The 27,948-nt window shown below is 37.0% G+C and overlaps 1 protein-coding gene across 1 annotated transcript in view; it reads left to right on the top strand.

Moving 5' to 3' along the window:
- Window positions 1–27,948, top strand: part of LOC115424900 (neuronal acetylcholine receptor subunit alpha-7-like) — a 94,474-nt gene that overhangs the window by 14,246 nt on the left and 52,280 nt on the right. Inside the window, exon 2 of the mRNA XM_030142297.1 lies at window positions 22,959–23,098. Coding sequence (XP_029998157.1) covers window positions 22,959–23,098 — 140 coding nt within the window. The remainder of the gene's footprint in view (window positions 1–22,958; window positions 23,099–27,948) is intronic.

Below are 27,948 nucleotides of genomic sequence, written 5' to 3'. Positions count from 1 at the left end.
ATTTAATCAATTTGTTGTTGCAACATTAGTTAAAGTATTAACAGCAATGTCTCTGTTGTTTATTTGTAAAGTAATTACTGTTTGTCTGTATCGTACATGTAGTTTTACAGTGAAATACAGTGAGTCAACTCCTCAACAGCTGCAAACATTAACTAGAAAAGCACACTCGGAGAGCGCATACACCCCCCCACCCCCCGGTCACCACCAATTTAATCATTTGTTCCTTTTCCCAGTATCAAAATTTCATGAAAATTTCATGAAAATCCATCCATAACTTTTTGAGTTATCTTGCTAACAAACAAATAAACAAACAAACAAACAAACACGCAAACACACAAAGCAAAGTGATCACAATGTCTCCCAGCAGAGATAATAGCATTAATGATAGTGTTTGTAAAATGCAAACATTATTTCCCAGACAAATCTGCCATCAGATCATCAGAAAATATGTTATCAAGCCAACAGCTGTGCTTTGTGTTTATTGATGAGAGAAACAAGTCTGTTCTTTCATTGATTTTGCTCACATTCGTCATGCCAACTCTTACACCCAAAGTCCATTGTCTCACAGGGTTAAAACTTTAGGACTGATAACTTGACTTCAACTGAGTGCACGTACGCCGAAGTGGAAGGCAATTACCATGGCAACAAGGGACACTCACTGGCAGACTGTTACTGAGCCTCTGCAAATTATTATAACCTTAATAGTGAAATATAATAGTAGAACACGTCTTTGTTGATATCATGTAATCAACAAAATGTCACAGACACACTGAGATCTCTATTCTGATCTTTCATTTTAATTCAGTAGCAAAAGCAGAAAGAGAAAAAAAGTTTAAACTGTTGTAATGATCACTGTGAAATAGGAAAACTAGGACTCAGATTCAGATATTTATCTCAAAGAGCATGAAAATAAACATTTTTTAAGTTAAGTCAAATGAAGTCATCAAGGATTTTGAATGTGGTGTTTATAGCAGTGTTGATATCGTCTGTTCTTGCAGTGCGACATTTGGGGGGTTCACGTATGCAGCAGGACATAAGTCAGACTTCCCTGACTCCCATCTGAAATTAGAAGACAAGGTGTTTGGCATTAATCCTTGTCATGTAAAGCTCAGCTGCTTTGGATTGCATGGTTGAATTCACTTTGAAAAAAAAAAAAAAAAAAAAAAGCTGAATAAATATATATATTCAAATCACTGCCTGAAAAAAAAACAGTATTGTGTTTAAAACATAGTATTACTTACATCTTTTGCTGCTTTTCATGAGGCAGATGCATTTTAAATGAGGGAAATATTTGCTACATATTAACTAGGGCTGGGTCGTATGGAACAAAGAGAGTTTCAGAACGTATATTTCTATATTTTCTGAAGTGGATAAAAAAATTATGTTGTAACCAAAACCATGTGAAGTGTCACACATCCTTATTTTAAAGTCTATTTATCTAGTACATGATGCACTCATTTATAGCCTCATGAATAACATACAGATATATAAAAGATAGTGCTCTCAATTAGGACTGGGTGATGTGACAAAATATATTTTTCTAGCACCCCTTCCTGTGGTTTCTGTATTTATTAGTTTCACCATCTATCTTGATATATAATCTAATAATGCCTGAAAGCTGAGGACTCATATAAACATAGAGAAGTTTTTGAACACATTGTGGAATCCTAGATGTAGTACCATGTATTTACAGACTGGAAAATAAAAAATCTAAATAAATGCTCCTGTTTTAAACAATATTTGTGGTCATTTATGCATACCGTAATTTCCGGTCTATAAGCCACTACTTTTTTCACATGCTGTGAACCCGCGGCTCAAACAATGATGCGGCTAATTTATGTTTCACGGGCTAACGATCGATCCGGCTGTTAAAGAAGGAAATAGAGCTGCTGCACGTAAGGTTGGCATCAATGACTCGATGGTGAGACATTGGAGACGGCAGCGTGAAGCGTGGGTGCGGCTTATAGTCAGGTGCAGCAAATAGTCCGTAAAGTATGGTAGATTTCTGTCCAGCCTTAGACTTTCCAAGTTGCCATGAATGCATCCCTATGCCTGTTTTAGGGCCAAGACACACCAACTCAATTTTCGGCAGTCGGGCAGTCTGGCGTGGTCGGTGACATGAGTCTGTTTGGTGTGTTCCGTGCAATCAGCCATAGTTAATGCCGTTGCCAGTCTTTTCAGCTGATTCAACATGTGTAATCGGCCACTACTCAACATTCAGTTTGACCAGTCTGATCGGTGGAGGGACAGCCCTTGACAAGCGAATCAGTGAATGAGAAGACCGGAATCTTTCTTCTTCCACAAGAACAAGCCTGAGAGCTAACAACGCCAGAATCTTCCTATTAGTAGCCATCCGTTCAACAAGTTCAACCACAACCGTTCTTGACTACTCAACACTCTCTGCTGACAAAAATGACTGACAACAGTGAGGTCTGTGTTTTGGCCTGAAGAGATGTTCCGTCATTTCCATTTTTTTGGGCCACAATACAGATTAGCGCCGCCTGCTGTTGTGGAGACACTACGTCTCGCTCAAGCGCAGAACGTATGCTCAAGTCAGTACTCGATGTGGTGTGTTCTCCACACTTTTTTGACCGTGTCGGGGAGACAGGAGCCAACTGATCAATCTGGCTACCTTTTCTGGCAAGGATCGGCAGTCAATTTGGTGTGTCTTCGCCTTCAGTTGCAAACAAAACTCCAACACAGAAAAGCAACAGAAACAGGAGCAACTGATCAGTAAATGAGACCACAACACAGTACAGAGTTTTAACACTGATTTAAACACTTTGGTACAAACATTTAGGCTGAATCCCAATTCACCCCATGGCCCCTCCCCCTTACCCCTACCCCTCCATTTTGTGCATACACGTGAAGGGGTAGTGTTGTTCCAATTCTCAATTAGACAGAGGGGAAGGGCTAAGGAGAAGGATTGTATAGCCCTCGAAACTGAGATTTTTCAGGAACACACTACGAACAGACAGGTAGGAGAAATATTCCATAATTCTGTTCGAATCATCAGCAAGATGGATTTAAGCACAGCAGTGGGATGAAAGAAACACACAAATGTACAAATTTTCATTGTAAACAACTTAATGATTTGATCGATTGTTTAATGCCGTTTCAGTGTGTTGTGGATCGCATTTCTGCGGTTTATAGTTGATAGCAGCAAAAAGATGTCCAAAGCCCATGCAACAGAGACTGTTACAGCTACTGATGGCATGATGAATACTTTCAGAAACAAAGCTGACATATCTGTTAATAACAGCATCGATGACAAAACAGGTCGCAAAGGCTTGTCCTGTTTCATAGGGGAATATTTCAACCCCTAACCCATGCAGCTCCATTTCAAGGGGTAGTGCAAAGTGCAAGGGCCAAGGGGTAGGGGTACGGGGGAGGGCTAAGGGGTGAATTGGGATTGGGCCTTACCTCCCCATTTGATGAACAGCTTTTGGAGGTTCTCTGCAGGTTAGAATTGATAAACACTTTCTCAGCTGAAGAACTGTTATGTCATTTAATAAACTAAGTAGGATAGGAATATCAGTGCTTCTAAACACACAATGGAGTTCTCTGTCTAAAAGATGCAGGTACATGACAGAAAGGTATAGGAGAAAATGAAAAAAAAAAAAAAAAAAAAAAACAACTCTGATGCTGAAATGAATTATATGACAATTTTTTTTAGCACTAGCAATATGGTCATTTTCTACACCATACCATACCATACCATACCATACCATACCATACCAGCTTTATTTATAAAGCACTTTAAAAACTTTACAGTTGGCCAAAGTGCCGTACACAAATCATAAAACAAGGGAAAAAATAAGTAAAACAGTGATAACATAAGATGCAAAGTGGGCTATGTACAACAAAATACACCCATCATAAAAACAAATTCAAATCTGGTATGAACAACATAGGAAATTTAAAGAAACAACTCACTCATTGATTAAAAGCCCCAAGTATATTTGAGATATTGGTTATCAATATTTCTATACGTATTTCCAAGCCAAGCCAGCCTCTTACACAACAACTGAAGAATACTGGATACATAATGTACATGCTATAAGACCTCGAGGTACAAACAAACTTTATGTTTAGAGTATAACCATCCTGTGGCCTTGTGTTTATCCTTAAGGTCTCATAAAAATACTGAAAACATACTTCTTCTCTCTTATAAAAACTTTCTGTTCCTATGTTAACTTGGTAGCACTGGCCTTGTCTGCCTTTCTCGGCATGTTGTTATATTTTGTATCCATTGTTTCCACTAGTCCATAAAAAAAGGGTGCAATTACTGGTAAGATCCTGCTCAGGTTCATGTCATGATCTCAGTAGAATAACAGTGAAAAAAGTAAAATGACATTATGATAATGTTTACATCTACAACGTTTCCTTAAAAATCTGAATAACACGAACAACTTGAAATGTCTTAAGAAAAACAAGTGCAATTTTTTGCAATTTCTGCCTCAGTTTATCATTTACACATGTGCGTTACATCTTACATTACAATTACAAATACACAAAACATATAGTACCAGGTAAAATATTTGTAAAATTGCATTTACTTCTCTTAAGACATTTTAGGTTGTTCATATTTGTTTAGGTTATTTTCACTAAAACAAAGATAATCTGACCCAATTGAGATCTAATTGGTCTGTGTGTGGAACCTGAATTAAAATGATTTTTACGCCACTGATTGTTAATATCTTCAGTGTAATTTTTGTATTTCACTAATTCATGCTACGGGCTGGATTTGGCCCCCGGACCGTATTTTCGACACCTGTGATGTAATGGATCTGAATTTGTGTTCTTGTTCTTGTGGAGAACAATGGGGATACTAATGGGCAGTGACTTGTATAACATTACCCTATAAAACTCCACAGGACACCTTTAATGTGATGGTGAAATGATTATGCTAATTAATATGGGAATCTATACTTAGTGATTATGTAGAAGTGAAGAATTTAGTTTATTGATTCATCTGTTAACTGCTGATTAAAAAATGCACAGAAGTATGTGATATGATGTAAAGGCCATGTTAGAGGAGAGAGGGTGTTGCAGGATGAGAAGAAGAATGCATTGCCTTGATTTTTTGTTTGAATTTTCCACTTTAAAGTACTTGACCTCAAAGTCACACATTTTAATGAGACATTGATCCAGATTTTCAGTACGACAGGTCACACTATCACTCCGATACACATTTCCAAGATGCTCGCAGTAAATTATGTTCAGAAATATATTGATCAAGAGATGAGGTGTGCGGGCATCAACTGTTTATCTGTCTAGACACACACCGTCTTTCTTTTCATACTGTTCTTTGGTTTTATTGTTGGCATTGTATTTTCCACTTCATTTTCTTCCTTCTAGAGACTATGGCAGCCCATAATTCTGAAATTTGGCTCGTTGATCGAAGACAGCCTCCAGAGTCTCTTCACCGAATTTCATGTTTATGTAACTGTGTCCAAGTTGGAAATACTTTTCTACATCCAATTATGTACCTGTATGTCTGATTATCAACTAGAGAAGCACTCAGAGTGTGCAGACCTCCACCAAGGCAGATCAGTGTGTGTGTGTGTCCCAGCGCCCCCCCCGTCACCACCAAAATTTATTAATTGTTCCTTGTACCAGTATCAACATTTCCTGAAAATTTCATCAAAATCCATCCATTACTTTCTGAGTTATCTTGCTAACAGACAAACCCAGATGGAAACATAACAGCGGAGGTAAATATAAGGTACTGTTAGATTCCTTGGATATAGTCATGTTTTGTTGTCAGGCAATTTTTAGAGACCACAAATTTCACACATACTGTATAAGTAATCTCCTTGGAGTTTTATACAGATTTTTGAATGTTGTAAGCATTGTCCAACACGAAAGAGAAGCTACTAAACAGAAACTACGGTTTGGTTTATGAAAGCCAAACTCTGAACCTTATTTTGAGAATGCAGAAAAAAGTACCACAAGGGGGCACTGCATTAAGCAAAAAATGTCTGGTGACACTATAGCCCCCTTGACGCAGCACTTTACTTACGGGAATATTTCGCCTTTATTCCAGAAGGACGTCTGTGCAAACGAAATGGTGGGATCATTCGGTCCCACTTTTATCGCAGCTTCGTAACACATCTGGAGGTAGTAACAGAACAGTGATAAAGGTGGAATCATGGTTCTGGAACACTATGTAAAAGGAAGACCTCTCATTCCGCAAGCAAAGTGTGACGTTTTGATGACGTATTGCATGTGCCACCCCTGCGCCAGGGGGATTTAAAAATGAGCATGGGCCGTGTACAGTAAACAAACATATCAACATGACCAGAAAGATATCAAACTGGAGAGATGCCGAGATCCACCAGCTGTTGTCACTTCGGGCAGAGGACTCTATCCATGCTAACATTTGTGGAACGGTGAAAGAAGGGCCGACTCTGGAGAGGTTAGCAACACCGCTATGCTCGGGGAATTTCCAAGGCGCAAGTTAAACGTTACTGTAATGACGGGTCGCCGTTATGCCCGATGTTAATTCGTCTGTGTATTGAATGATTGCGGCAGTAAAGGGTAATTTATGGATCACAGGAATATACACACAGCGTGTTTTAAGCTGAAATATTTATTGAATATGATTTGTGTTGTGGTACTGTGGTAGAGTTGGTCCGGCGAGTGGATGGTGAGCCATTTGCGCTTCAGTCCTCTTCACCATTCCAGCGCATATCACAAAAACGCTGCATATTAATTGTGGAAGGTATAGCTGTTGTGATATGGTGAATAGAGACAACGTACCAGTATTATTTCAGAATATTGTGGGAAATGGGTTTCAAATGCCAACTTGCCGTATGTGTACTTCGGTTTCCGGCATGGTGTCTGGCCAAAAGAATCCTGGGGGGGGGTTCTGGGAGTGTGAGCACACACGGGAGGTTGAAGGAGGGGTGTTTAGTGTTGGGTGAAATGTAAATATGTATATATTTTTTTTGTATAGTGTTGTTTTGGGTATTTGGTTTATACTAATATTTGTAAATAGTGTATTTCGTGAGTTTGTGGTGTTTTTTTTTAAAGGTAAAAAACTGTATAGTTAGTGTGTATATTGTGTCTCCCCTGTGGTAAATGGTGTATCCCAGTCACATGCACAGTGCACTTTTGTATATATTTGGTCCAGTTAGTGTTCATAGAGTGATGGTGAAGGTTGTGTTTTGATTCTCCAGAGAAAATAAATAAAAACAAGTATTTTTGGCTACAACACCTGGGTCCAAGCACCTTTTTGAACGCGCCCTGACCGCTCAGGCTATTACAGTTACACTATACGCTGCGTCACCGCTCATTTGATTGCGGAACGCAGGTCCGCTGTGTAAAAGTCCAGCCTGTCTCACCTCTGTTACTCCTTCGGCTGTGGAAATCAGTCAGTGATGGAAAAAAGGTGGGATCACCGTCTCTTTTTTCCTTTTTTCCAGGATCTCTGTGTAAAAGTGGCTTATGAGACGCTAGCATGTCAACCAAACTAGATGCTAACTCTGGTGCATCTACAGCAGTGTGAATCGATGTACAATGTCCTTGTTAAATAATGGATTTTATCAAAAAGTTTCATTATTTAAGTGCTTACATATTTTGTCTTATTTTCACCAAATGTGCCATAGCTGGTCTTTAGACTGAAATTGTTTCTGTCATGGACAATTGAAATTGCTGATGGACGTGGCAGCACTGCTTTATGTTTTACAACAATATTGTATCATTTTACCTACAAGCACTATTACAAGCAAAAACATGTTTCCCTCATACAGATTAATACAGATTATGTTCATTTTGAGAGATCCCAAAAATCTGACATGACAATCTATTATCAACCAGATTAGATCAGATTACATTATATTAGATTACATTAGATAGGAACTTTATTGATCCTCAGGAAATTGAGGTTCCAATAGCAGCGCGAAACCAAATGCACACACACAACAAACACAAGCCAATACCAACCAAATACATGTGGCTACCATACTGGATTTAATCATCAACCATAAAGAGTTTTCATTGGCCTAAAGTACCGTTCAATCATCATCAAATTGCACAAACATCGTACAGTTAAATCAAAGGGACACAGTATAAAGAGGATTTGAGCTACACTTTCAACCCAGTCTTCAGTGTGTTGACATTAAACTTGCTATCACCATTTGGGTGCTCCTATGAAACTGGTTTCATTTTGGTATCTGGCACTTTTCCAGCTTTTTAGACCCAATAATAAAAGATAAATTTAGACATATATCCCCCCAGGATGTGACTGCAGATAAATGCAAAAATATATATATATATATATTCTTGCTCTGAGCCATCCCAAAATTAATGAATTTTTAATAAAAATATTGGGGCTAAAAATAGAACCAACATTGGGACATGAAAATCCAGACGTGGGTTTTCCATGAATCTCAGTCTCATTGCAGGTTTTGTGTGTAACCCATTGTGTCCACTCACATTACATGCAGAACTTGCCCATTTAAACACAAATAAATCGTGAGTGATCATCGTGTCATTTTTGTAAAACTCTCTGCCTTGGATAATTAGGTCAATTCCTAAAATGTTCCTGTGAGAAAATAAAAAGATATTTGAGAAAAATAGTAGCGTGTAATTTTTCGTGTCGTTTTTATTGTGTTACATATGGGTTTTTGTATAAAAATAAAATAAAAATATATATAAAAATGTGTTTTACCTGAAAACTACTTTCTCTTTTATCTCAGTAAATATTTATTTTTTAAAATAGATGCAAAGTGCTTCCAAATTTGCTTCATAACATTAGTCTACATCTGGTTTGAATTTTTAGCCCCCATGTCCTGTTTTTCGGTATAAGTTTCATAGAAGCACCCATTTACATCCATGTTCTCAACATGATCCAGCCTCAGCTCTGCTGCCTGACTCAGCTGCATTTTATGTTGTAATATCTGAAAAACTGAAAATCACTTTCATTCACCATAGCAGTAACTATTCTTCATTCATCTGAATTATTCATATCCATAATATCCCAATAATTCTATCCATCAGTCTGTCCCCTCAGTTACACATTCATTTGCATTTTAAACATTTATTTCTACAAAGATGACTGATATTGACTAAGTAAGGCATTTTTGTCTGCTTTGTGTAAAATATCCTGTATTAAGTTAAAGCTGCTTTTGTAACTTTATTCATTTTTTCCCATTTTTTCGAGACTGAGTTTTTCTTTTTTTTTTGTTTTGTACTGTTTTTGTTGGAATTTACTGTCTTTCATTCCAAACAGTCAACCCATAACTTAAAAGCTCCAACAACCCCAACCTTCAAAGTGATGTAACTGCACACAATTTAGCAGCTGTAGAAAACAGACTGAAGTGTTCAGCTGCTAAAAAAAAAAAAAAGACAATAACCTCAGGAGATAAAACACAACAAAACAGGACAAGAAAGTGTACAGTTTTTTTTAATGGAAATTTGATATTTTGCAGTTTCACATAAATGTTCTATATCTGCACATGTCTAAATATGTATATGTAAGTGGCTGACCAGTGTTTGTCCTCAGGAGCTTTAAAACTGAAGATTAAAGCTGAAGTTAAACACATCAAAACATGAGGCTGTACATTTGGTATGAGCACATTATGTTGGCGGTGAGCAGCAAGTGCAAGGGGTCTTACATAACTGGACCACTGACTTAAAGCATACATCACATATGGACACTATAAGGATTAACATGCAGATGTGGGTAAACTGCCCTGACGCCTGATGGGAGTGAACGTCTGAAGCCCAGTCTACACAGAGTACACTGCCTCAGGCTGCGCTGGGATGAACCACCACTGCTTACTAACAATAGGCTGTGTTGTCTTCTGTAGCGTATTGTGGCATTAACATTTGTTTACAGATCTAGTATGCAAAATTTAGGGGGTATTTACAATGATCTAATTGCAGAAATTCCAAATATTTAGAATATATTTGATTAATCCTGTAAAGCCTGAATCATTAAATGACTGACAGAAAATTCCAGTTCTTTGAAACTGGAGCCTTTATTGGTCCATCTGAAAAACCCAATTTTCTTTTCTTCTTTTTGCATACTGGTCACTACAGCGGACAGCTATTCTCCTCTTGTTAAATTCAGGGGTTTTGTTGTTTTTGTTTCATATCATCCAGTCACAGTCGACACTTCTGCATCATCCCATACACTGCAATTCACACCATTACTGTAATTTTGCTGTTCTTGATAAACCTGATCTGCAGTAATATGTTTTAGTGTAAATCAATTGTTAATTGTTATTAGACTGTTAAATAAAAGTTTTCTTAAGCAAAGAGTTGTTGTTTTTTTTGCATATCATTTCTTTGAAGTGAGTAATTACAGTCTACTCTCGTTATACCGCCAACTTCCGTTCACGGCCAAATTGACGGTATAGCGAAAATGGCGTTACAATGGGTTGCGTCCATAATGTGCATGTCTTTACTAAATGATGTCTATGCTGCCTCCGTTAACCCGTTCTAATTGCGTTTCTAAATAAATCTTGATTCTGTTATGTTGTAAGGGATCATTTAAAGTGGGGAAACATTTTAAGCATTATTATACCGTGTTGGGAAATGACACCCCATCATCTTGAGGCTTTGGCTTAATCCCACGTCCTCTTCCCGACATCCTGACCTACTGAGTGTTCTGCGATAAATGAACGGTGGCCGTTCCGTAGACCTACTCGTAGCTTGTCGCGATCAGCGTCTGGCGCGTTTGTTTCAGTGCATTGTTAAAATCTATGTGTACTCGATGGCAATCACGCTGGCGGTATAACGGTCGGGAAATCAATGGTATAAGTGTTGTTTGTGCATGGAACTGGGCTGGCAGATGGCGATAGGCGGAAATGGCGGTAGCTAATGGAATAATGCATTGGGGATTTTTGTGCAATGGTTTTGGTCGGCGGTGAGCGAAAATGGCGGTATAACGGCGGGCAGTTTAACGAGAGTAGACTGTACTAGTATTAGAGTATGTTAAAATGTGAGAAAACGTCAGATTAGCTATAAGAAAAATGTTATTATTTCATAGATTTCACACAGTATACCACTTTATGATGATGGGTTTTAAATACATGTTTCTTTGCTTCAAAAATTAAACACATGGTGTTCAGCTGAGTGGACATTTTTGTAACTCCATGAAAAATAGGTTCATAAAAAAATGCAATTGCATTGTTTTTCATGCCTAAAGAGGAATAAAAACAGTCAGGAAAAAAAAACCATCTTGACTAAGTTTCTCATAATTCACGCATGAAAGGGTTAAATATCAGTTTCCATGTATGAGTTTCAATTTTATATCGCATTTGATACGTTGGGTCTCAATCCTCAAATATTATTATTTTTGAACAAACAAAAACATAATATAACACAAACCTGTCTAACAAATTGGTAATTCCTTTTCAAAACTGCCAAAGTTCTGCCTCCTTCCTCATTAATGACAGTCTTGTAGTGTCACTGGAAGGGCCTCTGGTGAATGAATTCCTCCCCCCTGGTGGATTATCCGTGTATTGCATGTATCTAATTGTATACATCAGGTTTTTCAAGGAAAATGAATATCACACTGATCATACAGAGAGCTTCAAAACTCATGTATCAAATATGATACATCAAGTTGATTATCTAAAATGTTCAGTTGTTGGTTGTATTAACGAACAAAATGGCTGAACTGGACAGAGCAGCACAGCCAACAACCTGGAAGCGGGGGGTGGGGTGGGGTGGTGGCTTATTTGCATTTAAAGGGCCAGCGCTCAAAAGGACCTTTCTGGTATCATTACTTAGAAATAGGGTTGAAGATGGACCTGTGGAGTTGAATTAATGAAAAATTCAGACCCAAGTAGAGCATTTACAGTTTATGTAGACCACAGGGAAATGTTTTAAAATGCATAATTCCATTTTTAAAAAGCTAAATATCAGTCCTTTAAAATCCTTAATTCCATATTATTACACTGGGTTACAAAAAAATGTTTTTTGCAAGTTGTCTAGGTTTTTTCAACTGAATTAGGACCACTTTGCACCGCTAAATTCAAAAATGACATCTATTTTTCTCAATCAGGTCAGGTTTTTTTTGCTAATTTGATTTTGAAAAATTTGATCTTCTCACAAAATTGATTACATTTTTGTGACTTTATCAGTTGATTTTTTATATAGTTCTCACCCAAAATAGGTTTTAAGAGAAAAAAAATCATTCGATCACTTGATTCCTGTTAGGTACAATGGTGTATTCACCGCAGATGTAGCAGAATACGTCAGGCTTATTTTTGCAAGATCTTCTAGTCGAAGCCATTTCATTCACCTGTAATATTAAAAAAAATATTAATCATAAATTGGCAAAAGTAAAATCTTCAGAACTCATTTATTGCAAGAAATATGAAAGAATTTTGTGTCGTTTTCTGTCGTTAAGGTACATTTCCTACTATGTTTCTTGAATTAATATCCCTTTAACTAAATCTCAAAAAGGACAAAACACTTATGGGAGATTTATGCATTTTATTCCCCTGCCATCATAAGTTAAGGTGGGGGTTTCAATCTACACTTTCATCTCTAAATGTCACTAAATATCACAGACTGAACCTTTAATACGCAGTCACGTCCACATAATTTCATATATGTGGAGGAGGAGGTAAAATGTGGGGCTATGTCATTCCTATTTCCTAGACAGAGCTTTCAAAACGCTCTTAACTTGCAGATAAATCACATATTGCCACATAGTCTTCAGAATGTTCAAATTTACACCAGATCTGTAACTGGGCAGTGTTCTGTTAAGCCTGACTCTGTTCACTTTGGCTCAGCTCACTCCACTTCACTGGGTCTCAACACTTGAGCTGGCTGATACTCGCAGCTATTATGCAGATTCTGTGTCATGCCAAGATTTAGGGGTGCCCGATCCGACACCCGCCAACACTCTCACACAAAAACCCACAGGGGGCTGTCTTTGTGTATATTTGCTTCATTAGCTAATTAGTCATCCACTCAGTCATTGTGTCTCCACTCACGTCTTGGCTGTCACTCTGTAATTGCTGGAATATGTTGAGACAACATCTAAATTGGACAAGGCTCAATGGGGACATGCAGGCCAAGACCTTTTCAATTCTGCCTCAAATGAGACACTGATGGATGAAGCGGTGTGGAAAATTTGCAGATGTAGCAAAGGTGTAAACTTTATGGTAGGAAAGAAACTACTTTTCCTAAGTTTGGAAACAATAAAGTACTGATACCAAATATCTATATCTGCTTAAATGTTTGAACTCAGAATGCATGTGTTAATAGAACAGTATAATTTTGCTACTTGTCGTTTCTACTAGTACTTTCTAATGTGCAATTGCAAATTTTTACTACTCCTTTTTATACTTATTGTATTGCTCTTTTCTTATAGTATTTCTTGTGTGTATATTTGATATTGTGCTGCTATTGGAACCTCAATTTCGTAAGGGTTCTGCCCAAACGATCAATAAAGTTCTATCTAATCTAATCTAATCTAATCTAATCTAATATAATATAACATAATATAATATAATATAATATAAAACAATCTAGAGCTGCAACCAATTAATCGACTCAAAGTGAAAAAAAAAAAAAAATTCAACCACAATTCACCTGAATCAAAGCTTAGTTTCCCTCTTTTCTCTGCTGTTAAACATTGGTTCCACTGTTATGTTTCACACGGACGCTTATTGTGACGCTCAAAGAAGCTTCAATTCAGGAAAACTGCAATAGAATATTTCCCTTCAATCAATTCGAGTCGATTAATTGAAATGTGAATTTTTGCATTCGCTTCAAGAACCTAATCGATTAATAGGTTGCAGCTCTAATCTAATCTAATCTAATGTAATCTAAAAATTTTGGTAAATAAACTTAATTTTATCTCTCAAGCATAAAACAACCAATATTATCAGTAAAGACATAATAAAAAATCCTGGCAAACTCTAGTTTTTCCTCATACAAATCAGTGTGTACTTCCCACTGATTAGAAAAACTATAAGTTAAAATACAAAATATGGAAATTAAAGGAACATGTGCTTTGCAAAAACTTTGTGAACTTTTTCTCATTTATTTCTGATGGGAGAGAGTGAACCTGATTAAACCAACACCTTCCTCAGAGCCTTTACAGACCCTTTAGATGCCAGCAGTTTTTTTTTTTTTTTTTTTTTTTTATTCAGTTTTGATATAAAGATTTCAAAAAGCTGTATCTTGGAAGCGGTTAGAGATAAAGACATACTGTAAATGTGAAAAACATTGGGTATGACCCCAAAGTATATGTTGGGAGTAGATTTACTCAACTAATTTGCATATTGGGACATCACAGGGTGGCAGCCATATTAGGTTGCATCACTTTTAGTAACAAGAAACGTTGAACATATTTAGATGGAAGTTTTCTTTGTGTTTTTGTTTATTGTGAACTTAAACATTAGTAGAAAGTAAAAGGCAGCAAGTTTTAGTAGCTTTTTAGCTGAACAGCAGAATTGCCAAATCTGTCCTTATTTATCAAAACTAAACAAGTGGTCCCAGGCACAACAAACCCCGCCCGTCGCATGTATTGTAGCGTATTTTGGTATGGATCCAGCTGATGTCATCATTTCTATGTGTGTGCTGATGTCACCATATCAGCTGCCTCTATATATGTGCCAAGTTTGAAGTAAATTGACCAAAAAAATTATGTTTTTATAGAGTTTTGAAATTTCACCCATTATAAGTAAATGGGAGAAAAAAGATGTAAAAAAAAAAAAAAAAAATCATGAAAAAAATTTAAATTTGACCTACTTTTCCAAAAAATATGACATCTATTCTTGGTCACTGGCAATCTATAAACCCAATTTGGTATGAATTCAACACATAGTTTTGCAGCTACAGACATTTGAAATTTCACTCATTATAAGAAAAAGAAGAAAAAAAAAAAAGTTTTAAAATAAAAAAAAAATACATAAAAATTCACTTTGAACTACTTTTCCCAAAATTTAATCAGATCTATACTGGGTCACTAGCGATCTATAAACCACATCTGGCATGAATTCAACTCATAGTTTTGCTGCTGAAGTGTTAACAAACAAACAAACTGAGCCAAAAACAATACCCCTTGCCTCCCCTTCAGAGGGCAGGGTAATAACCTTTACTTACTTACTAAACCAGCTCAGGACCACACCTGTCAAACTGGATTTTCCTTTTAACTTTGACAAGAAACATGTCCTGAAATCCATCCATCTATTGATAGAAGGTGGTAACAAGATTTGGCAACTCTGTCTGGAGATATGGTCTGTTTCATTCAGTTATATTGTTTGTTGCAATATTGCAACTTTAGCACTTAAAGAGTTAAGTACCCCAGAGGCAAGGGGTATTGTTTTTGGTTCAGTTTGTTTGTTTATTAACACTTAGCAGCAAAAAAATTGGTTGAATTCCTACCAAATTGGGTTTATAGATTGCCAGTGACCCAGAATAGATGTCATTATATTATGGGAAAAGTAGGTCAAAGTTCAAATTTTTTATGATTTTTTCAAATCTTCCCATTTACCTATAATGGGTGAAATACGTGTGAGGGGCGGCATTTGTTGTGCCTGCCACCACTTGTTCTTTATGCTTTAACATGAAAGATGATTGAAATTTTAAGGAGTTCACTGTTAAGATACGACACTCTGGTGTGGACCCAAATGCTCGAGACACACAGGATTTGAGAGGTTAAAGGAATTTAATTAAACAAAAAAATCGAAAAATACAAAATCACGAGAACAAAAGGAGGGAGTAAAAACGTGCTCAATTATAAAACTAAAAAAACAGATGAACAGAAATACATGAAGCTAGGATCAAGGTAAATGAAGGACATGGTCTTCACGGGGGTAACAAGAATGACGCACTGACAACAGACGAAGGGAGAGAGGAGAATAAATAAGGAGAGCAGGGATAACAATCAGGTGTGGGCAATCACAGGAGGAACACCAGGTGCAGGCAATGAGGGAATTAGGGGAGACAAAGACAAGTCAGACAGAGTGCAGATAAAAACAGGAAGGTGAACACCTTCACCAAAATAAAACAGAAAAAACCAAAAACCCTAAACTAATTTAACATAAACAGTGGCACATGACATTCACAAGATGTCTGACATTCCTGGACTCAGTGGGTACGTTGATATCCATACTTACAGGTTAACTTTTATGTTTTTCTCATAATTTTGTACATACTGTTCAGACTTAACCTCCTGAGACCCAGGAAATGTCAGCAAAGTACAAGCTTTTTTTTGTTTTTTTATTAAATAAGTGCCTATATTGGAAACATCATGATGCAACAGTTTTTTCAGATGCAGTTTTTAAAAAATTTAAGGAATGTCCTTTGTGGTGGACAGTTTTCTTTTTTTTGTATAAAGTTGTGAAACTCTGGACAGAAAACCAATAGCTGGGTGTTAGGAGGTTAAAGCCTTTACACACCATGAAGGCAAGAAGAATAAATAGCATGAAACTGAAAAATACTTCCTTATAACTAAGTAAAACAATAATTATTCAATATCACCTGGAGCCTTTTATCCTTTCTATTATGTGTTCAATACAAACTCAACTTGATTCATATGACACTCATGTTCCAGAAACTCCTCCCTGTCCCAGTAGTCTAGTGTGGTTTATGATGCTGCTCCACAGATAATCCTAATTGCTAGGTCAATTTTTAACTCAATATAATGATGCGTGAAGTAATTGTTCAAAGAAAACTGTGTCACTGTCATGTGTTTAGAGCAGATGATGCCATCACTAGAGTGGAAAGACGCTCTTGGAAATATTCAAAACTTTTCTTTTGAAACTGCAGCTGCTCTTACACACTGACTACCATTAAATCATTCTTATTACAAATATAGACATTTTTGTTTTCTTTCAGATGTAACTCCTGTCTGCCTCAAAGTGACAGGACTTCCATTCCAATGCCCCTTTTAACCCTTTATCGGACACTCATAGAAATACTCTGAAATTCTAAATTTCAACCTTAGTGTGTTATTGGAGGACATAACAAAACTTTATTACTTTTGTTAAATTAAACAAAAAAAACAAAACAAAACAGAAAAAAAAAAAAAAAAAAAAAAAAAAAAAAAAATATATATATATATATATATATATATATATATATATATATAGATATATATATAGATATAGATATAGATAGATAGATAGATAGATAGATAGATAGATAGAGAGAGAGAGAGTTATGTAGAAAATCATGGTCAATGAAGTTACCATATTTGGTTCCTTACCTGCAAGTTGCAAAAAATTTTGTAAAATCCAAGATGTATGTATAAAACAATACAAGAAAAACATATGTAAGGTGAAAGGAACATGTATTTTAGAACATTAGACCAATAAGTGCTGATCCAGACCCCTGTCCACCTCCACATGATCCCTTTGAACATCATTCCTTACATTAGTATCATTACTTCATGGTACCTAACAAAGCAGGTCCACTCACTGATCATGCAGAGGTGGACCTTACAGACCCTGGAGACCACATTGGACCTGAGATTGTTGACTCACTGTCCTCACTGTAACTGTTACTGTCACTCTCTTGTAATGTGTGGAGAAATTACCAAAAATAGTCACTTGTCCAATAAAGGGTTAAAGCCAATAATAAATCACATCAAACATATCTGTTCAAATCCAGAAAAGTCACTTAAAGGTCCCATATTATGCTATTTTTCAGTCACGTCATATAGGTCTGAGAAGCCCAAAAACATAGTATTTAAGTTTGTTCGCCCCAAAATCATCCTTTGTTCGGAGTTTCTGCGGTCGAAAAAGTCACTCTCACCAGCCCTCCTCAGAACAGGCTGTTTCTGGGCCTGCTTCCGGGTATGCAAATGAACGCATCTGTCCACGCCCACTCCCCCTCCCCTCTCTGGGAGAGGACGCGGCTTACGCTAGCGGTACTACGCGCTGTCTGAAATGCCCCTCTCTCGTCTACAATACACATGTCTCAGTCTTTCCAAACACTGGCTTTCTTTGCCTTGAGGCGTGATTGAGCCCCGACGGAAAATGGCGGTGTTGTGTCGGGTTCGTGGACCTGACACGGAAAGATGCCTGCCGCCACTAATGCAGGCAGCTACTAACAAGCTTGATGCTAACTCTACTGATGCCAACCACAAAAGGCCGTTGTTCAAAGTAGTTCTGTTGAATGTCTCTTGATATTATCAGCTCTTGCATGTTAACGGGGACGCAAACGTTAGCAGCAGTAACCGAGCTATGTTAGCGGCCATGCTAACGTTAGACGTACACATCAACAACCACCAGCTTATCCGTAATGTAGGGTTATGCAGTAAAGATACAAAAAAATGATCAGAACTTACATCTCCCACACTTGTACTTGGGTCACGAAGCGTTGGTACTGCGTCCTTCTTGATTTGGAGTCTTTGTGCTAAGCCGGAGCTGTATGGGCCCATGTTAAAAAAACACTCGTCCGTGAAATGCTGGGCACACACATACAAGCGTTTGGGAATGTTGTTTGGTCCATGACCATCACAGATAGAATCCAGCCACTTTTTACAGAGAGGCTCGGAAGTGGGGAGCAAAAATAAACTATCGTGTTGGTGTGTGCAGCCAACAACACCACAACTTGCGTGTCTGGCCTTCGCCATGTTTGTTGTCCAAGAGGTACTTTGCCAGGGCGGGGCTGACCTTTTCATGCAGGGTGGGGGCACAGTCAGGGGGAGGAGTTAAATCCGCTTATGTCGTCATAAGCGGACCCAACTCAAACTCGGCCGTTTGAGCAGGCATTTTCACAAAATGTGGTGTAGCAAGGCAGGGAGGAAACAGACAGTTTTCAAATTCGAACCTCATAATGAGGCTACTGCAACACACACTACGATCAGAAAACTTTCACAAAGTGAGAACTGCATAATATGGGACCTTTAAATCACAATCTTTCACATGGCTTCCACTCTACCAATACATGAAATTTATATCATTGCTTTCAGATAAGTCTCCTTTCCCTTATAGTGGAAAAGTTTTGGTGATATGAGCTAGTGTCTGCGACTGGTAAACCTCTTTCTGAGGGCTACTCTAAGCCAAATTTCAGTCATAGTCACTTGGGTGGATGGTTTCTAAGTTGTGAAAAGCATCCAGAGGCCCACAAGTGTTCAATAAAGTATTAGTTACACTTAGAGAAACTATGAATCTATGAAGAGTGCTGTAGGTTTAGGTTAAATCTGTAGGCACATCTGATGGAATTTTATAGTTCAGTCTAAAAAAATGATATGACTTGCTGTAAATAGGCAAGCTAATCTTGGAGTCCCCATTAAAGGGGTCGTATTTTGCTCAACTCTTTATTTATTAGTCTTTGGTACATTTATTTGTGTATTTGGACCCTAATAGTTCATACAGTTTGAATTTGAACCCTCCAGATGCAGCAAAGCTATCTTTATATTCATTCCAGCAAAAATCAAGTGGATTTCTACAACCTGTTTTAATTTCTGCTTAATTTGTTACATCTATCACTAGTTACTAGGGGTGTAACGGTACATTCATTGGGGCTGAACTGTTTGGGTTCGGGGTCTTCAATACAATACGGAGGTGTACCGAATGAATACATGTAGCCTATGTGAAGAACGAAAACTCGCACTTTAAGTTTCCACATGAACATGCACAGTATGAGCAGGGTGGAACAAGTGGAACCCATGTGCAAGATTTGATATCGTAGATGGACATCTAAGCGGTTCATGCACCATCCACATGCTGAAGGTGAACCAGTATGGCAGCTCAGAGCAGCACCACAGATCCAAAGCCAGAGTTGGTTCTCTACGGCCACGTTTCCACTACGTGGAACCAGCTTGACTCGACTCGGCTCGACTCAACCCAGGTACCAGGTACTATTCCTGGAGACCGTTTCCATTACAGGAAACTACCGACTGGACGTCATAGCGATGCGGCGCGTTACTTCCAAGTCATCTGCTCAGAGAGTCGCTGATAAACTTGCTCGTTGCTTGTTGTCTCATCAAACTCATGCTGAATTTTTACGTCAGCCACCAAAGACTGAATCTCCTGACTGAATGGTGAAGTTTTACAGGCTGTCATCATGTGGATTAACTTATCACTATATTTACTGTCAACTTCCGCATCTGTTTTTTGTAAAACGGAGACGACTCTCTGACCAATCAGTGGTCTGCAGTGTTTACACATCACATTTTAGTATCTGTTCCCCAGTCTTGGAACCTCGGCAGAGGTGATATCAAAAAACTAGAACCGAGTACCAGATTCCAGGTCCTTTTTCATAATGGAAACGCAAAAAAGGTCGAGTCGAGTCGAGCTGAGCTGGTAACACGTTGTGGAAATGCAGCATACGGTCTCCAATTTGGGAGCATTTCGGATTCTCTGTCAGTTATGTCAATGGAGACACAAGTCAACAAAACAAGAGCGGTGTGTCAGCATTGTTTCATGAAGATCAGTTATTGGTTATGTTTGGGTTTTTTTAGCGAAATTAGTCTCCTTCACTGTACTGAAAATGTATCGAACCAAAGACCTCTGTACCGAAAGCGTACCGAAATTTTTCTGTGGTGTTACACCCCTACTAGTTACGTCACAACATTTGCAAATATAAGGTCGAGACGTCCGATGAACATTTCTCCGAGTACGCCATAATTGTTTGTTGGCAACAGTGGTTGTAGTCCATACTGAAAATATGTCCAAACTTACCTAAAATGTTCAGTTGTTGGTTGTATTAACGAACACAAGTGGCTGAACAGGACAGAGCAGCACAGCCAACAACCTGGAAGGGGTGAGGTGTGAAGTGGCTCATGTGCATTTAAAGGGCCAGTGCTCAAAACGGCCTTTGTGGTGTCATTACTCAGAAATAGGGTTGAAGATGGACCTGTGGAGTTAAATTAATGAAGAATTCAGACCCAAGCAGAGCATTTACAGTTTATGTAGACCACAGGGAAATGTTTATAAATGCATAATTCCATAAAAAAAAAAAAAGCTAAATATCACTCCTTTAAATTGACACCACTTCAGTATGCATTAAAATACAATTTATTGGTTAGCATTCAGCATTTTATGAGAACTGCGACTCCACATTCACACTCAGGCTGTTTTATATGTGTTAATCTGTAAACCACTTCACAGTTGGTAATATGTCAACATCTGTATGAAATATTACAAATACAGTGAGACACACTCAAGCACTCCATGGTCTTGTGATTTTCAAAGATGGATAAGATGAAATCTCAGTCTATCTGGAACAATTGACAGCAGAATCTATAAGACAAATAATGCAGTAAAACACAGTATGGTGTCAAAGAGAAGAAACACTTCCTTCATAACTGACTGACTTCACCTTCACTTTGGCCACTGAATCATGACAACAAAGCTGGATGCCTTCCTGTTCTGTGTAAACCTCTTGGTGAAGCTTAATGGATATAAGAAAGACAGAAAGAAAGAAAGCATGCTGAACATAATCAAAGTTAACTGAGTTAATAACACTGGTCTACAGTTAAAATGCTTTCAGAATAACGGTAGTTAAACTTTGCCAAATTTGAGTCACTAAAAAAGAAAAATTAAGTCAAAAGTGTTCGTTGGTTGTAGTTTCTAAGATGTAGTATTGAGTCAAAATATGACATTTTGTGAATTAATTCATTGTAAAGGAATGTTTGTCTCAGAGATAAAAGATCTACCTCAAAACAGTGTCTGCACATGACTGTACATTCACTTTAGAAGAATAGAATAGAATAGAACAGAATAGAATAGAATAGATCTTTATTGTCTGTCACATGAACAATGAAAATCAGTTTAGCAGCCCAGTTCAATGTAGCAATTCAATTTAGCACCAAAACACTGTATAAGAAAAATAAGATAAAATACAAATATCACAGCGTTAAAAAAAAGTGGACTGTGCAAAGGCTTCAGAATAAAATATTAATACACATGTGCTACTATAGTAATGCTAGAACTCCTGAGATGAACAAAATATACAGAAAGACTATACAAAAGCTAACTCTATACCACAGATGAGAGATATGTACAGCAAATAGGATATATACATGTAGTAGTACGGTGCATGTATTGTGGCTATTGCACTGAGGTAGGGTGAGTATTTCACTGTCCATTACTCTGGGGGTGGAGATTGTTTAGGTTCTTTGTAGTGGAACATTTATAAATCCATTGTATAAATGTACATAAACCAACATTTATGTGTAATAACACGCCATCATATATATCAAAAATATGAGCTAACCACCAGTTTTGTCATTTGTTTTCTGATTCATCTTATTAAGATTTAGCACATTTAATGTCTGAAGCAGATATTTTCTAAAAGATTGTCGAGCAGTAATAGGCTCATTATGTTTAGCATGTCAGGATTTAATCAGGGATTTGGTGCCACATGAACAGTGCTAGAAATAATTGCAGTAATGGCCTTGATTAAATATCAGCATTAGAAAGTGTGGGAGAACATGATAATAAACTATTAGACTGACAGGATATTTGAAAATGTTGTTTACCCTTTATAAGGCACTCACTGAAATACTCTGAAATTCAAAATGTCAACCTTAGTGTGTTTTTGGACATTGTCATCTACCTCCTCTTGCCATAAAACATCTGAGCAGCACTTACTAAAAAGTAAACATATGCAATAAAACAACTGTTATAAGGTCATAAACTGACAAAAAACACTCATATTCACTATTTACAGCTTCAAAGTGTCTATAAAAATCTCTCTGAATCACTGTATTGTGTTTCTAAAAACCAACATGCTTCTGGATCTCACTGAGGCACAGGATTGGCCCCAAATTTAATGTTTGAGGAAATGACCAAAAATAGTCATTTGCCAAATAAAGTGTTAACAGATGTATTTGATAAAAGCTCCTCCCACTTATTGTTTCTGTTTCTGCTGTCATGTTCAACTCACACCATCCCCCTTTCCTTTATGTATTTTTTGTTACTGGAATCTTCCTTTATGTTACGTATTTATTGCTGATCTTTTTATTTCAATATTCTCTACATACTTTAAATCACCCATTGTCATCCATCCTTTCCTCTCTCCAGGCTGTCATGGTGGCGTACACCAAAGAAAGCTGTATCGTGACCTCATGGTCAACTACAATCGTCTGGAGAGACCTGTCCAAAACGACTCTGCGCCCATTGTGGTGGAACTAGGGCTCACTCTGCTGCAAATCATTGATGTGGTGAGTGTTTACCTGTTTGTTATGAATCGGAGTGAAGACAGACGGAACGAGTGGGGATGTGTGTGGAATATCTTTTGGAAATCAACAGGCAAACAAAAAAAGAAAAGAAAAGTTAACTTGCAGACTCTCCACAGAACTTTTTCTATGTTGGAATTTTCTTTGTGTTTTGTTTACTGAGTTATTCCAGGAACTGTGGTGCATGCTAATGCATATACTATATCTTGTGTTTTTTGTACTTAATCTTCCTCTGAGCTTACGACTGCTACGACAGCAGTGGCAGCATTCAACCAAGTGAGGTTATTTGAGAAAAAAAAAAGTTTCTTTCCTCAGTCCTCTTTATTTCATGCCCAGTACAAACCCTCAGTCCATCCGTTCACTGGACAAGAAAATTCAGTTTTAGCGATGAGACAAACAACTTACAGTGTGTCCTCTGTCTCTTTCTCTTTGTAACTTTTTTCAGTTATATATATTTTTGTATGTTTCCATTTAATATTATGAAAAATGCTGCATTCTTAATAATCAAAATAAATAAAATAAACTAAGCCCCATTTCAGATAATAAGATGTAACTAAAAACATACCAGAACTTAAGGCTGGACATTATTATCATTATCCTGACTTAGGCTACGTTCAGACTGCAGGCTAATGTGGCCCAAATCCAATTTTTTTACCCATATGTGACCTGTTTCCAATCTGTTAGACAGTTTGAACAGCACAAATCCAACCCAGGCCACTTTCATATGTGGTCCTAAATCCGATATGTATCCAATATTTTCCAATGCGACTTCAGTCTGAACGGCCAGGTCCCATTTATCCGACCTTTACGTCATTGAAATGCGACAAACGTCACAATTCTACGTCCCAGGAGAAGGAGCGGTGGGAAAAATATGTTTACTTCCGTAAACACAGTGCGTGTCTGCATGGTCACGTATTACGTCAGGACCTCTTTTGCGCATGCGGGTCACTTCAGGGTCGCATTCAGTTCATACTCAAAACTGATAGAAGTGAGATTTAATGTGTAACATGAATGAGCACAGAAAAAAAATCAATTTCATCCAAAAATCAGAATTGTGCATTAAGACCTGTTGTCTGAATGTAGTCTTATTGTGATATTGTGATGATTCTACAACGAATATCAGGAATTACAGAATATACTTATCTCTCTTTCTTTTTTTTACATTGTGAGATAAATTCCTCACAAAATGTTTTATTTTGTTCAGTAGGAACTAGGATTTGTTCATTTGAAAACCAGTATAAATGCACCATAAAATGCTACATCAAAGAGTGTATTTTACAGTTTTTGTTATTTCTTGGAAACTACTTGATAACATTTTAATCTTTTTGGAACTTTTGTATAATTCCTTAAACATTTTTTGATTTGTGTTTTTAGTTTGTTTTTGTATTGTGTCTTTTCAGACATTCTTGTCATGTTGCCTCTTTTACAGTGATTTTGTTCTGTTGTGTCTTATTCGTCCCATTATGTCTTTAACATTATTTTCATCTTGTTGCCTCTTTTACATAATTTTTGTCTTTCTGCATATTATAGATTGTTTTAATTTTGATTCGTCACATTTATTTTTTTACATTTTTTGTGGTCATTTACAAAATTGACTAATGTGGAAATGTTTGCCATGATAACGTTTTCGGCTTTGTTGACCAGCTCTAACCTAAACTACAACACTTACAACATGGCAACAGGATTATGCAGGCATGTTACTCTGAATTATGCCATGTATTTTGAGCTGGGGCATAATGCATTCTGGGTACATGTGGAATTTACAGTAACTTGTTCAAAATAAGCACAATATGTACATATATATATATATATATATATATATATATATATATATATATATATATATATATATATATTTATATAAAATTGCTGGTTTAGCCAAAGGGGTGAGAGCTAATAAGCTATGCTTCTTCTCACTCCTTTCCGAATGTGACTCTTTTTTTTCTTTTTTTGTGTGTATAATTATTTTTTGCTTCCTTGAATTTTCATTTCTATATTATGTTGTGCAAAGAAGTCAATTAGTGGCAATCAAGAAGCTTGTACCATTTCCATATTTGAAATAAATCAATTTTTTTTTAAAAATTGACCGTAAGAGCTAAAGAACACACAGAAAAAAACATGTGTAATTACAAAGCACTTACATTACCCATTAGCAAAATAATTATGTCTGAAACCTAACAATATATGTTAGCTTAGCTCGCTAGCTTAAATGACAAATTAATAAACAAGGGAGAGACACAAAATATTCAGTTACATTTCTAAATTTAACAGAAATGTACCTTGTGCCTCTTCAGAGGGGCAGCTAATACAAAACAATGAGTTAACTCCATGTTGAACTTTCTTTGCCTTTTGTAACTGTTTTTTTTCTCTTTTTGATGTCAAAATAGGAAGTTACTCTACAAAATAAAAGTCTGCTATGTCCAAACCAGAAGGTATCCTTTACATAGTCAAAATAAAAACAATATGCCAAGATGCAATTATAGAAGTGAGTTTAACAATGGTATTCGGTCTTATTTATAATACTGTTTCATCTTACTCAGGGTTGTGTTAAACATTTAATGATTTCTCTGTAAAGAAGTTATGTAGCTACTTCTTTAGTCCAAATGTGTCCTACATTTCACACCCACAAACACACACTAGAAACCTATTTAGCTCAATGTGGCCACAGCACTCTTCATAAGTCACTTTTTTTTTTGTTCCTGTCAAAGGCCCATCTCTGGGACCGTCACTTGTGTGGTTAGAGGAGTCAGATCTCATTTGGTGTTGTGTTGCTTTAGTATATGCCTTGTGCTTTACCGTGTGCATCCAGTTCCACGTCTCATGCACATATTTGCTCACAAGCCCACACATACCCTCCTGCCTGTTAAAGCCCACCACATAGCCAAAGCATTCATCCAAAAAACCCAAGCTGACACCCCGTCACATCCCTGAGCCAAGCCTGTCACAAGACATGCACCTCGCTTCATGGTATCTACATGCTGGTATGAGATGTACACAGGGCTTTAACAGGGTTCCCCTTCTATTATTAATAGTCAATTCAGTGCATATTACACATTTTAATGCATTCTCAGAGCTTGAAAAAGTAGAGATGTGCAATCTCATGAGAGAACATATGGCACTCTTGAAACAGAATTTGACAAGCCCATCAAGTGTTGTTTTTTGACGGGCACATGATTCATTTTTCACTTTTATTCACTGAATAGTTATAGAAGATGAGTAATGCTCCCAGTATTGGTTATGGCATGCTGCTCTATAGGGGTTTTGACCGACAGACTAAAGCAAACACATTTAGATGTGTTAAATATACAACATATTGTTCTATATGTTTAATTTAAGCATTTTTGTGCGTTTTCTTGTCATGTATTATTGTTAACATTGTTTACTGACACTATACATAATGGATAAGATGGAGATGCCATATGAATGCTTACTGGGCAGCTGTAAATAATGTAAAGCTGTGTGCGTCATGTGGCCTCTGATTCCTCCATCTGCTTCTGGGTGACTGGAACCAGAGAACTGGGGCAGGTTGATACCCACATACTGGGTTCATCACCAAAAATAAATAATTACACACACACAGACTGACTGGCAGACGGGGGTCACTGGATAGAAAGATTAAAAAAAAAAAAAACTGGAAGGAAAAAAGATAAAGATGTATTTTACATAGCAACTTGAGTATCTTGATGAAGATGCACTGCAAATAATTTGGTTCTTGTGAATTTACAAAACTAACTAAAACGGATAAAAATTATAGGTAAAATTGCCTTCATTTTCATCTTTGTTAATGTTGGATTGATACAAAATCGATTTATTTCACTTGAGCAGTTTTAGCTAGCGGCATCATACGACACTTCTCGTCACTTGTCGTTTAAAGTCGTCTCCACTCTACCTGGAAACATGGAGACTAAAGTTGGGAGAAAGCAGCAGAGTCCTGTCTGGGATTTATCTGAATACAACGGCAAAGAAGAGAAAAGATATGATGAAACTAAAACTAACACTAGAACTAAAGTAAAACTAAGCATTTAGAAGAAAACGGAAGCTGATAAAAAACTAGCAAACCTGCTCTAAAAACTAATTAAAACTAACTGAATTCGAGAAAAAAAGTCAAAACTAACTAAAACTTAACCATAATGAAAAATCCAAAACTATTATAACCTTTCTGTCGACATGCTTATTTCTAGATTTAACAATCTTAAGCAGAAAGCTTCAGCCTACTCCTTTTCAGTCTGAGTGTATAAATTAATTATTTAACTAGTTAAGTTTGTATTATACGTTTTTGTTTCATGGAGTGATAGTTGGATCTATGGATTGGATGGATCTGTGGACTGTGTTTGTTCCTCAGTCTGAAATAAAACAATAAAACAAACAAAAAAAAAAATTAAATAATTCAAGAAATCTTGAAATAATCTTGTTGCGCGGACAGATATTTCACTTGTTTTGAGTACCTTTTTCCTCAGATTTTGTGTCTTTATTTTGTTTTTTTGACACCCCTTTTTTGCAGTGTGCTCAATAATATCCCTTGAAGCCCGGATGCTGTGATCTGGATTTAAAGGAAAAGAGAACAGATTGGGATCAATCCTGTTGTTCCCTTGAGAGGATAACAGCGCAGTGAAATTCACAAATAAAATGCCATTTCTGGAACAATATACATGAAGATTTACAGTGAGTCGTATATATGAAAACATATTTCAGCCCGGGCCATATGATGTGAGATGACTTGCAATAAAATACAGTTAAAGAGCTTTTCATTGGGAACAAGTGTCCATCAACCCCCTGCCAGTCTCTAAAATCAATCTGAGCAGATTTATGCGGAGATTAGAGTGTTTGTAGGGGTC

Source organism: Sphaeramia orbicularis, chromosome 1, assembly GCF_902148855.1.
Source record: "Sphaeramia orbicularis chromosome 1, fSphaOr1.1, whole genome shotgun sequence".
NCBI lineage: Eukaryota > Metazoa > Chordata > Actinopteri > Kurtiformes > Apogonidae > Sphaeramia > Sphaeramia orbicularis.
This window is presented reverse-complemented; position numbering and strand designations above follow the sequence as displayed.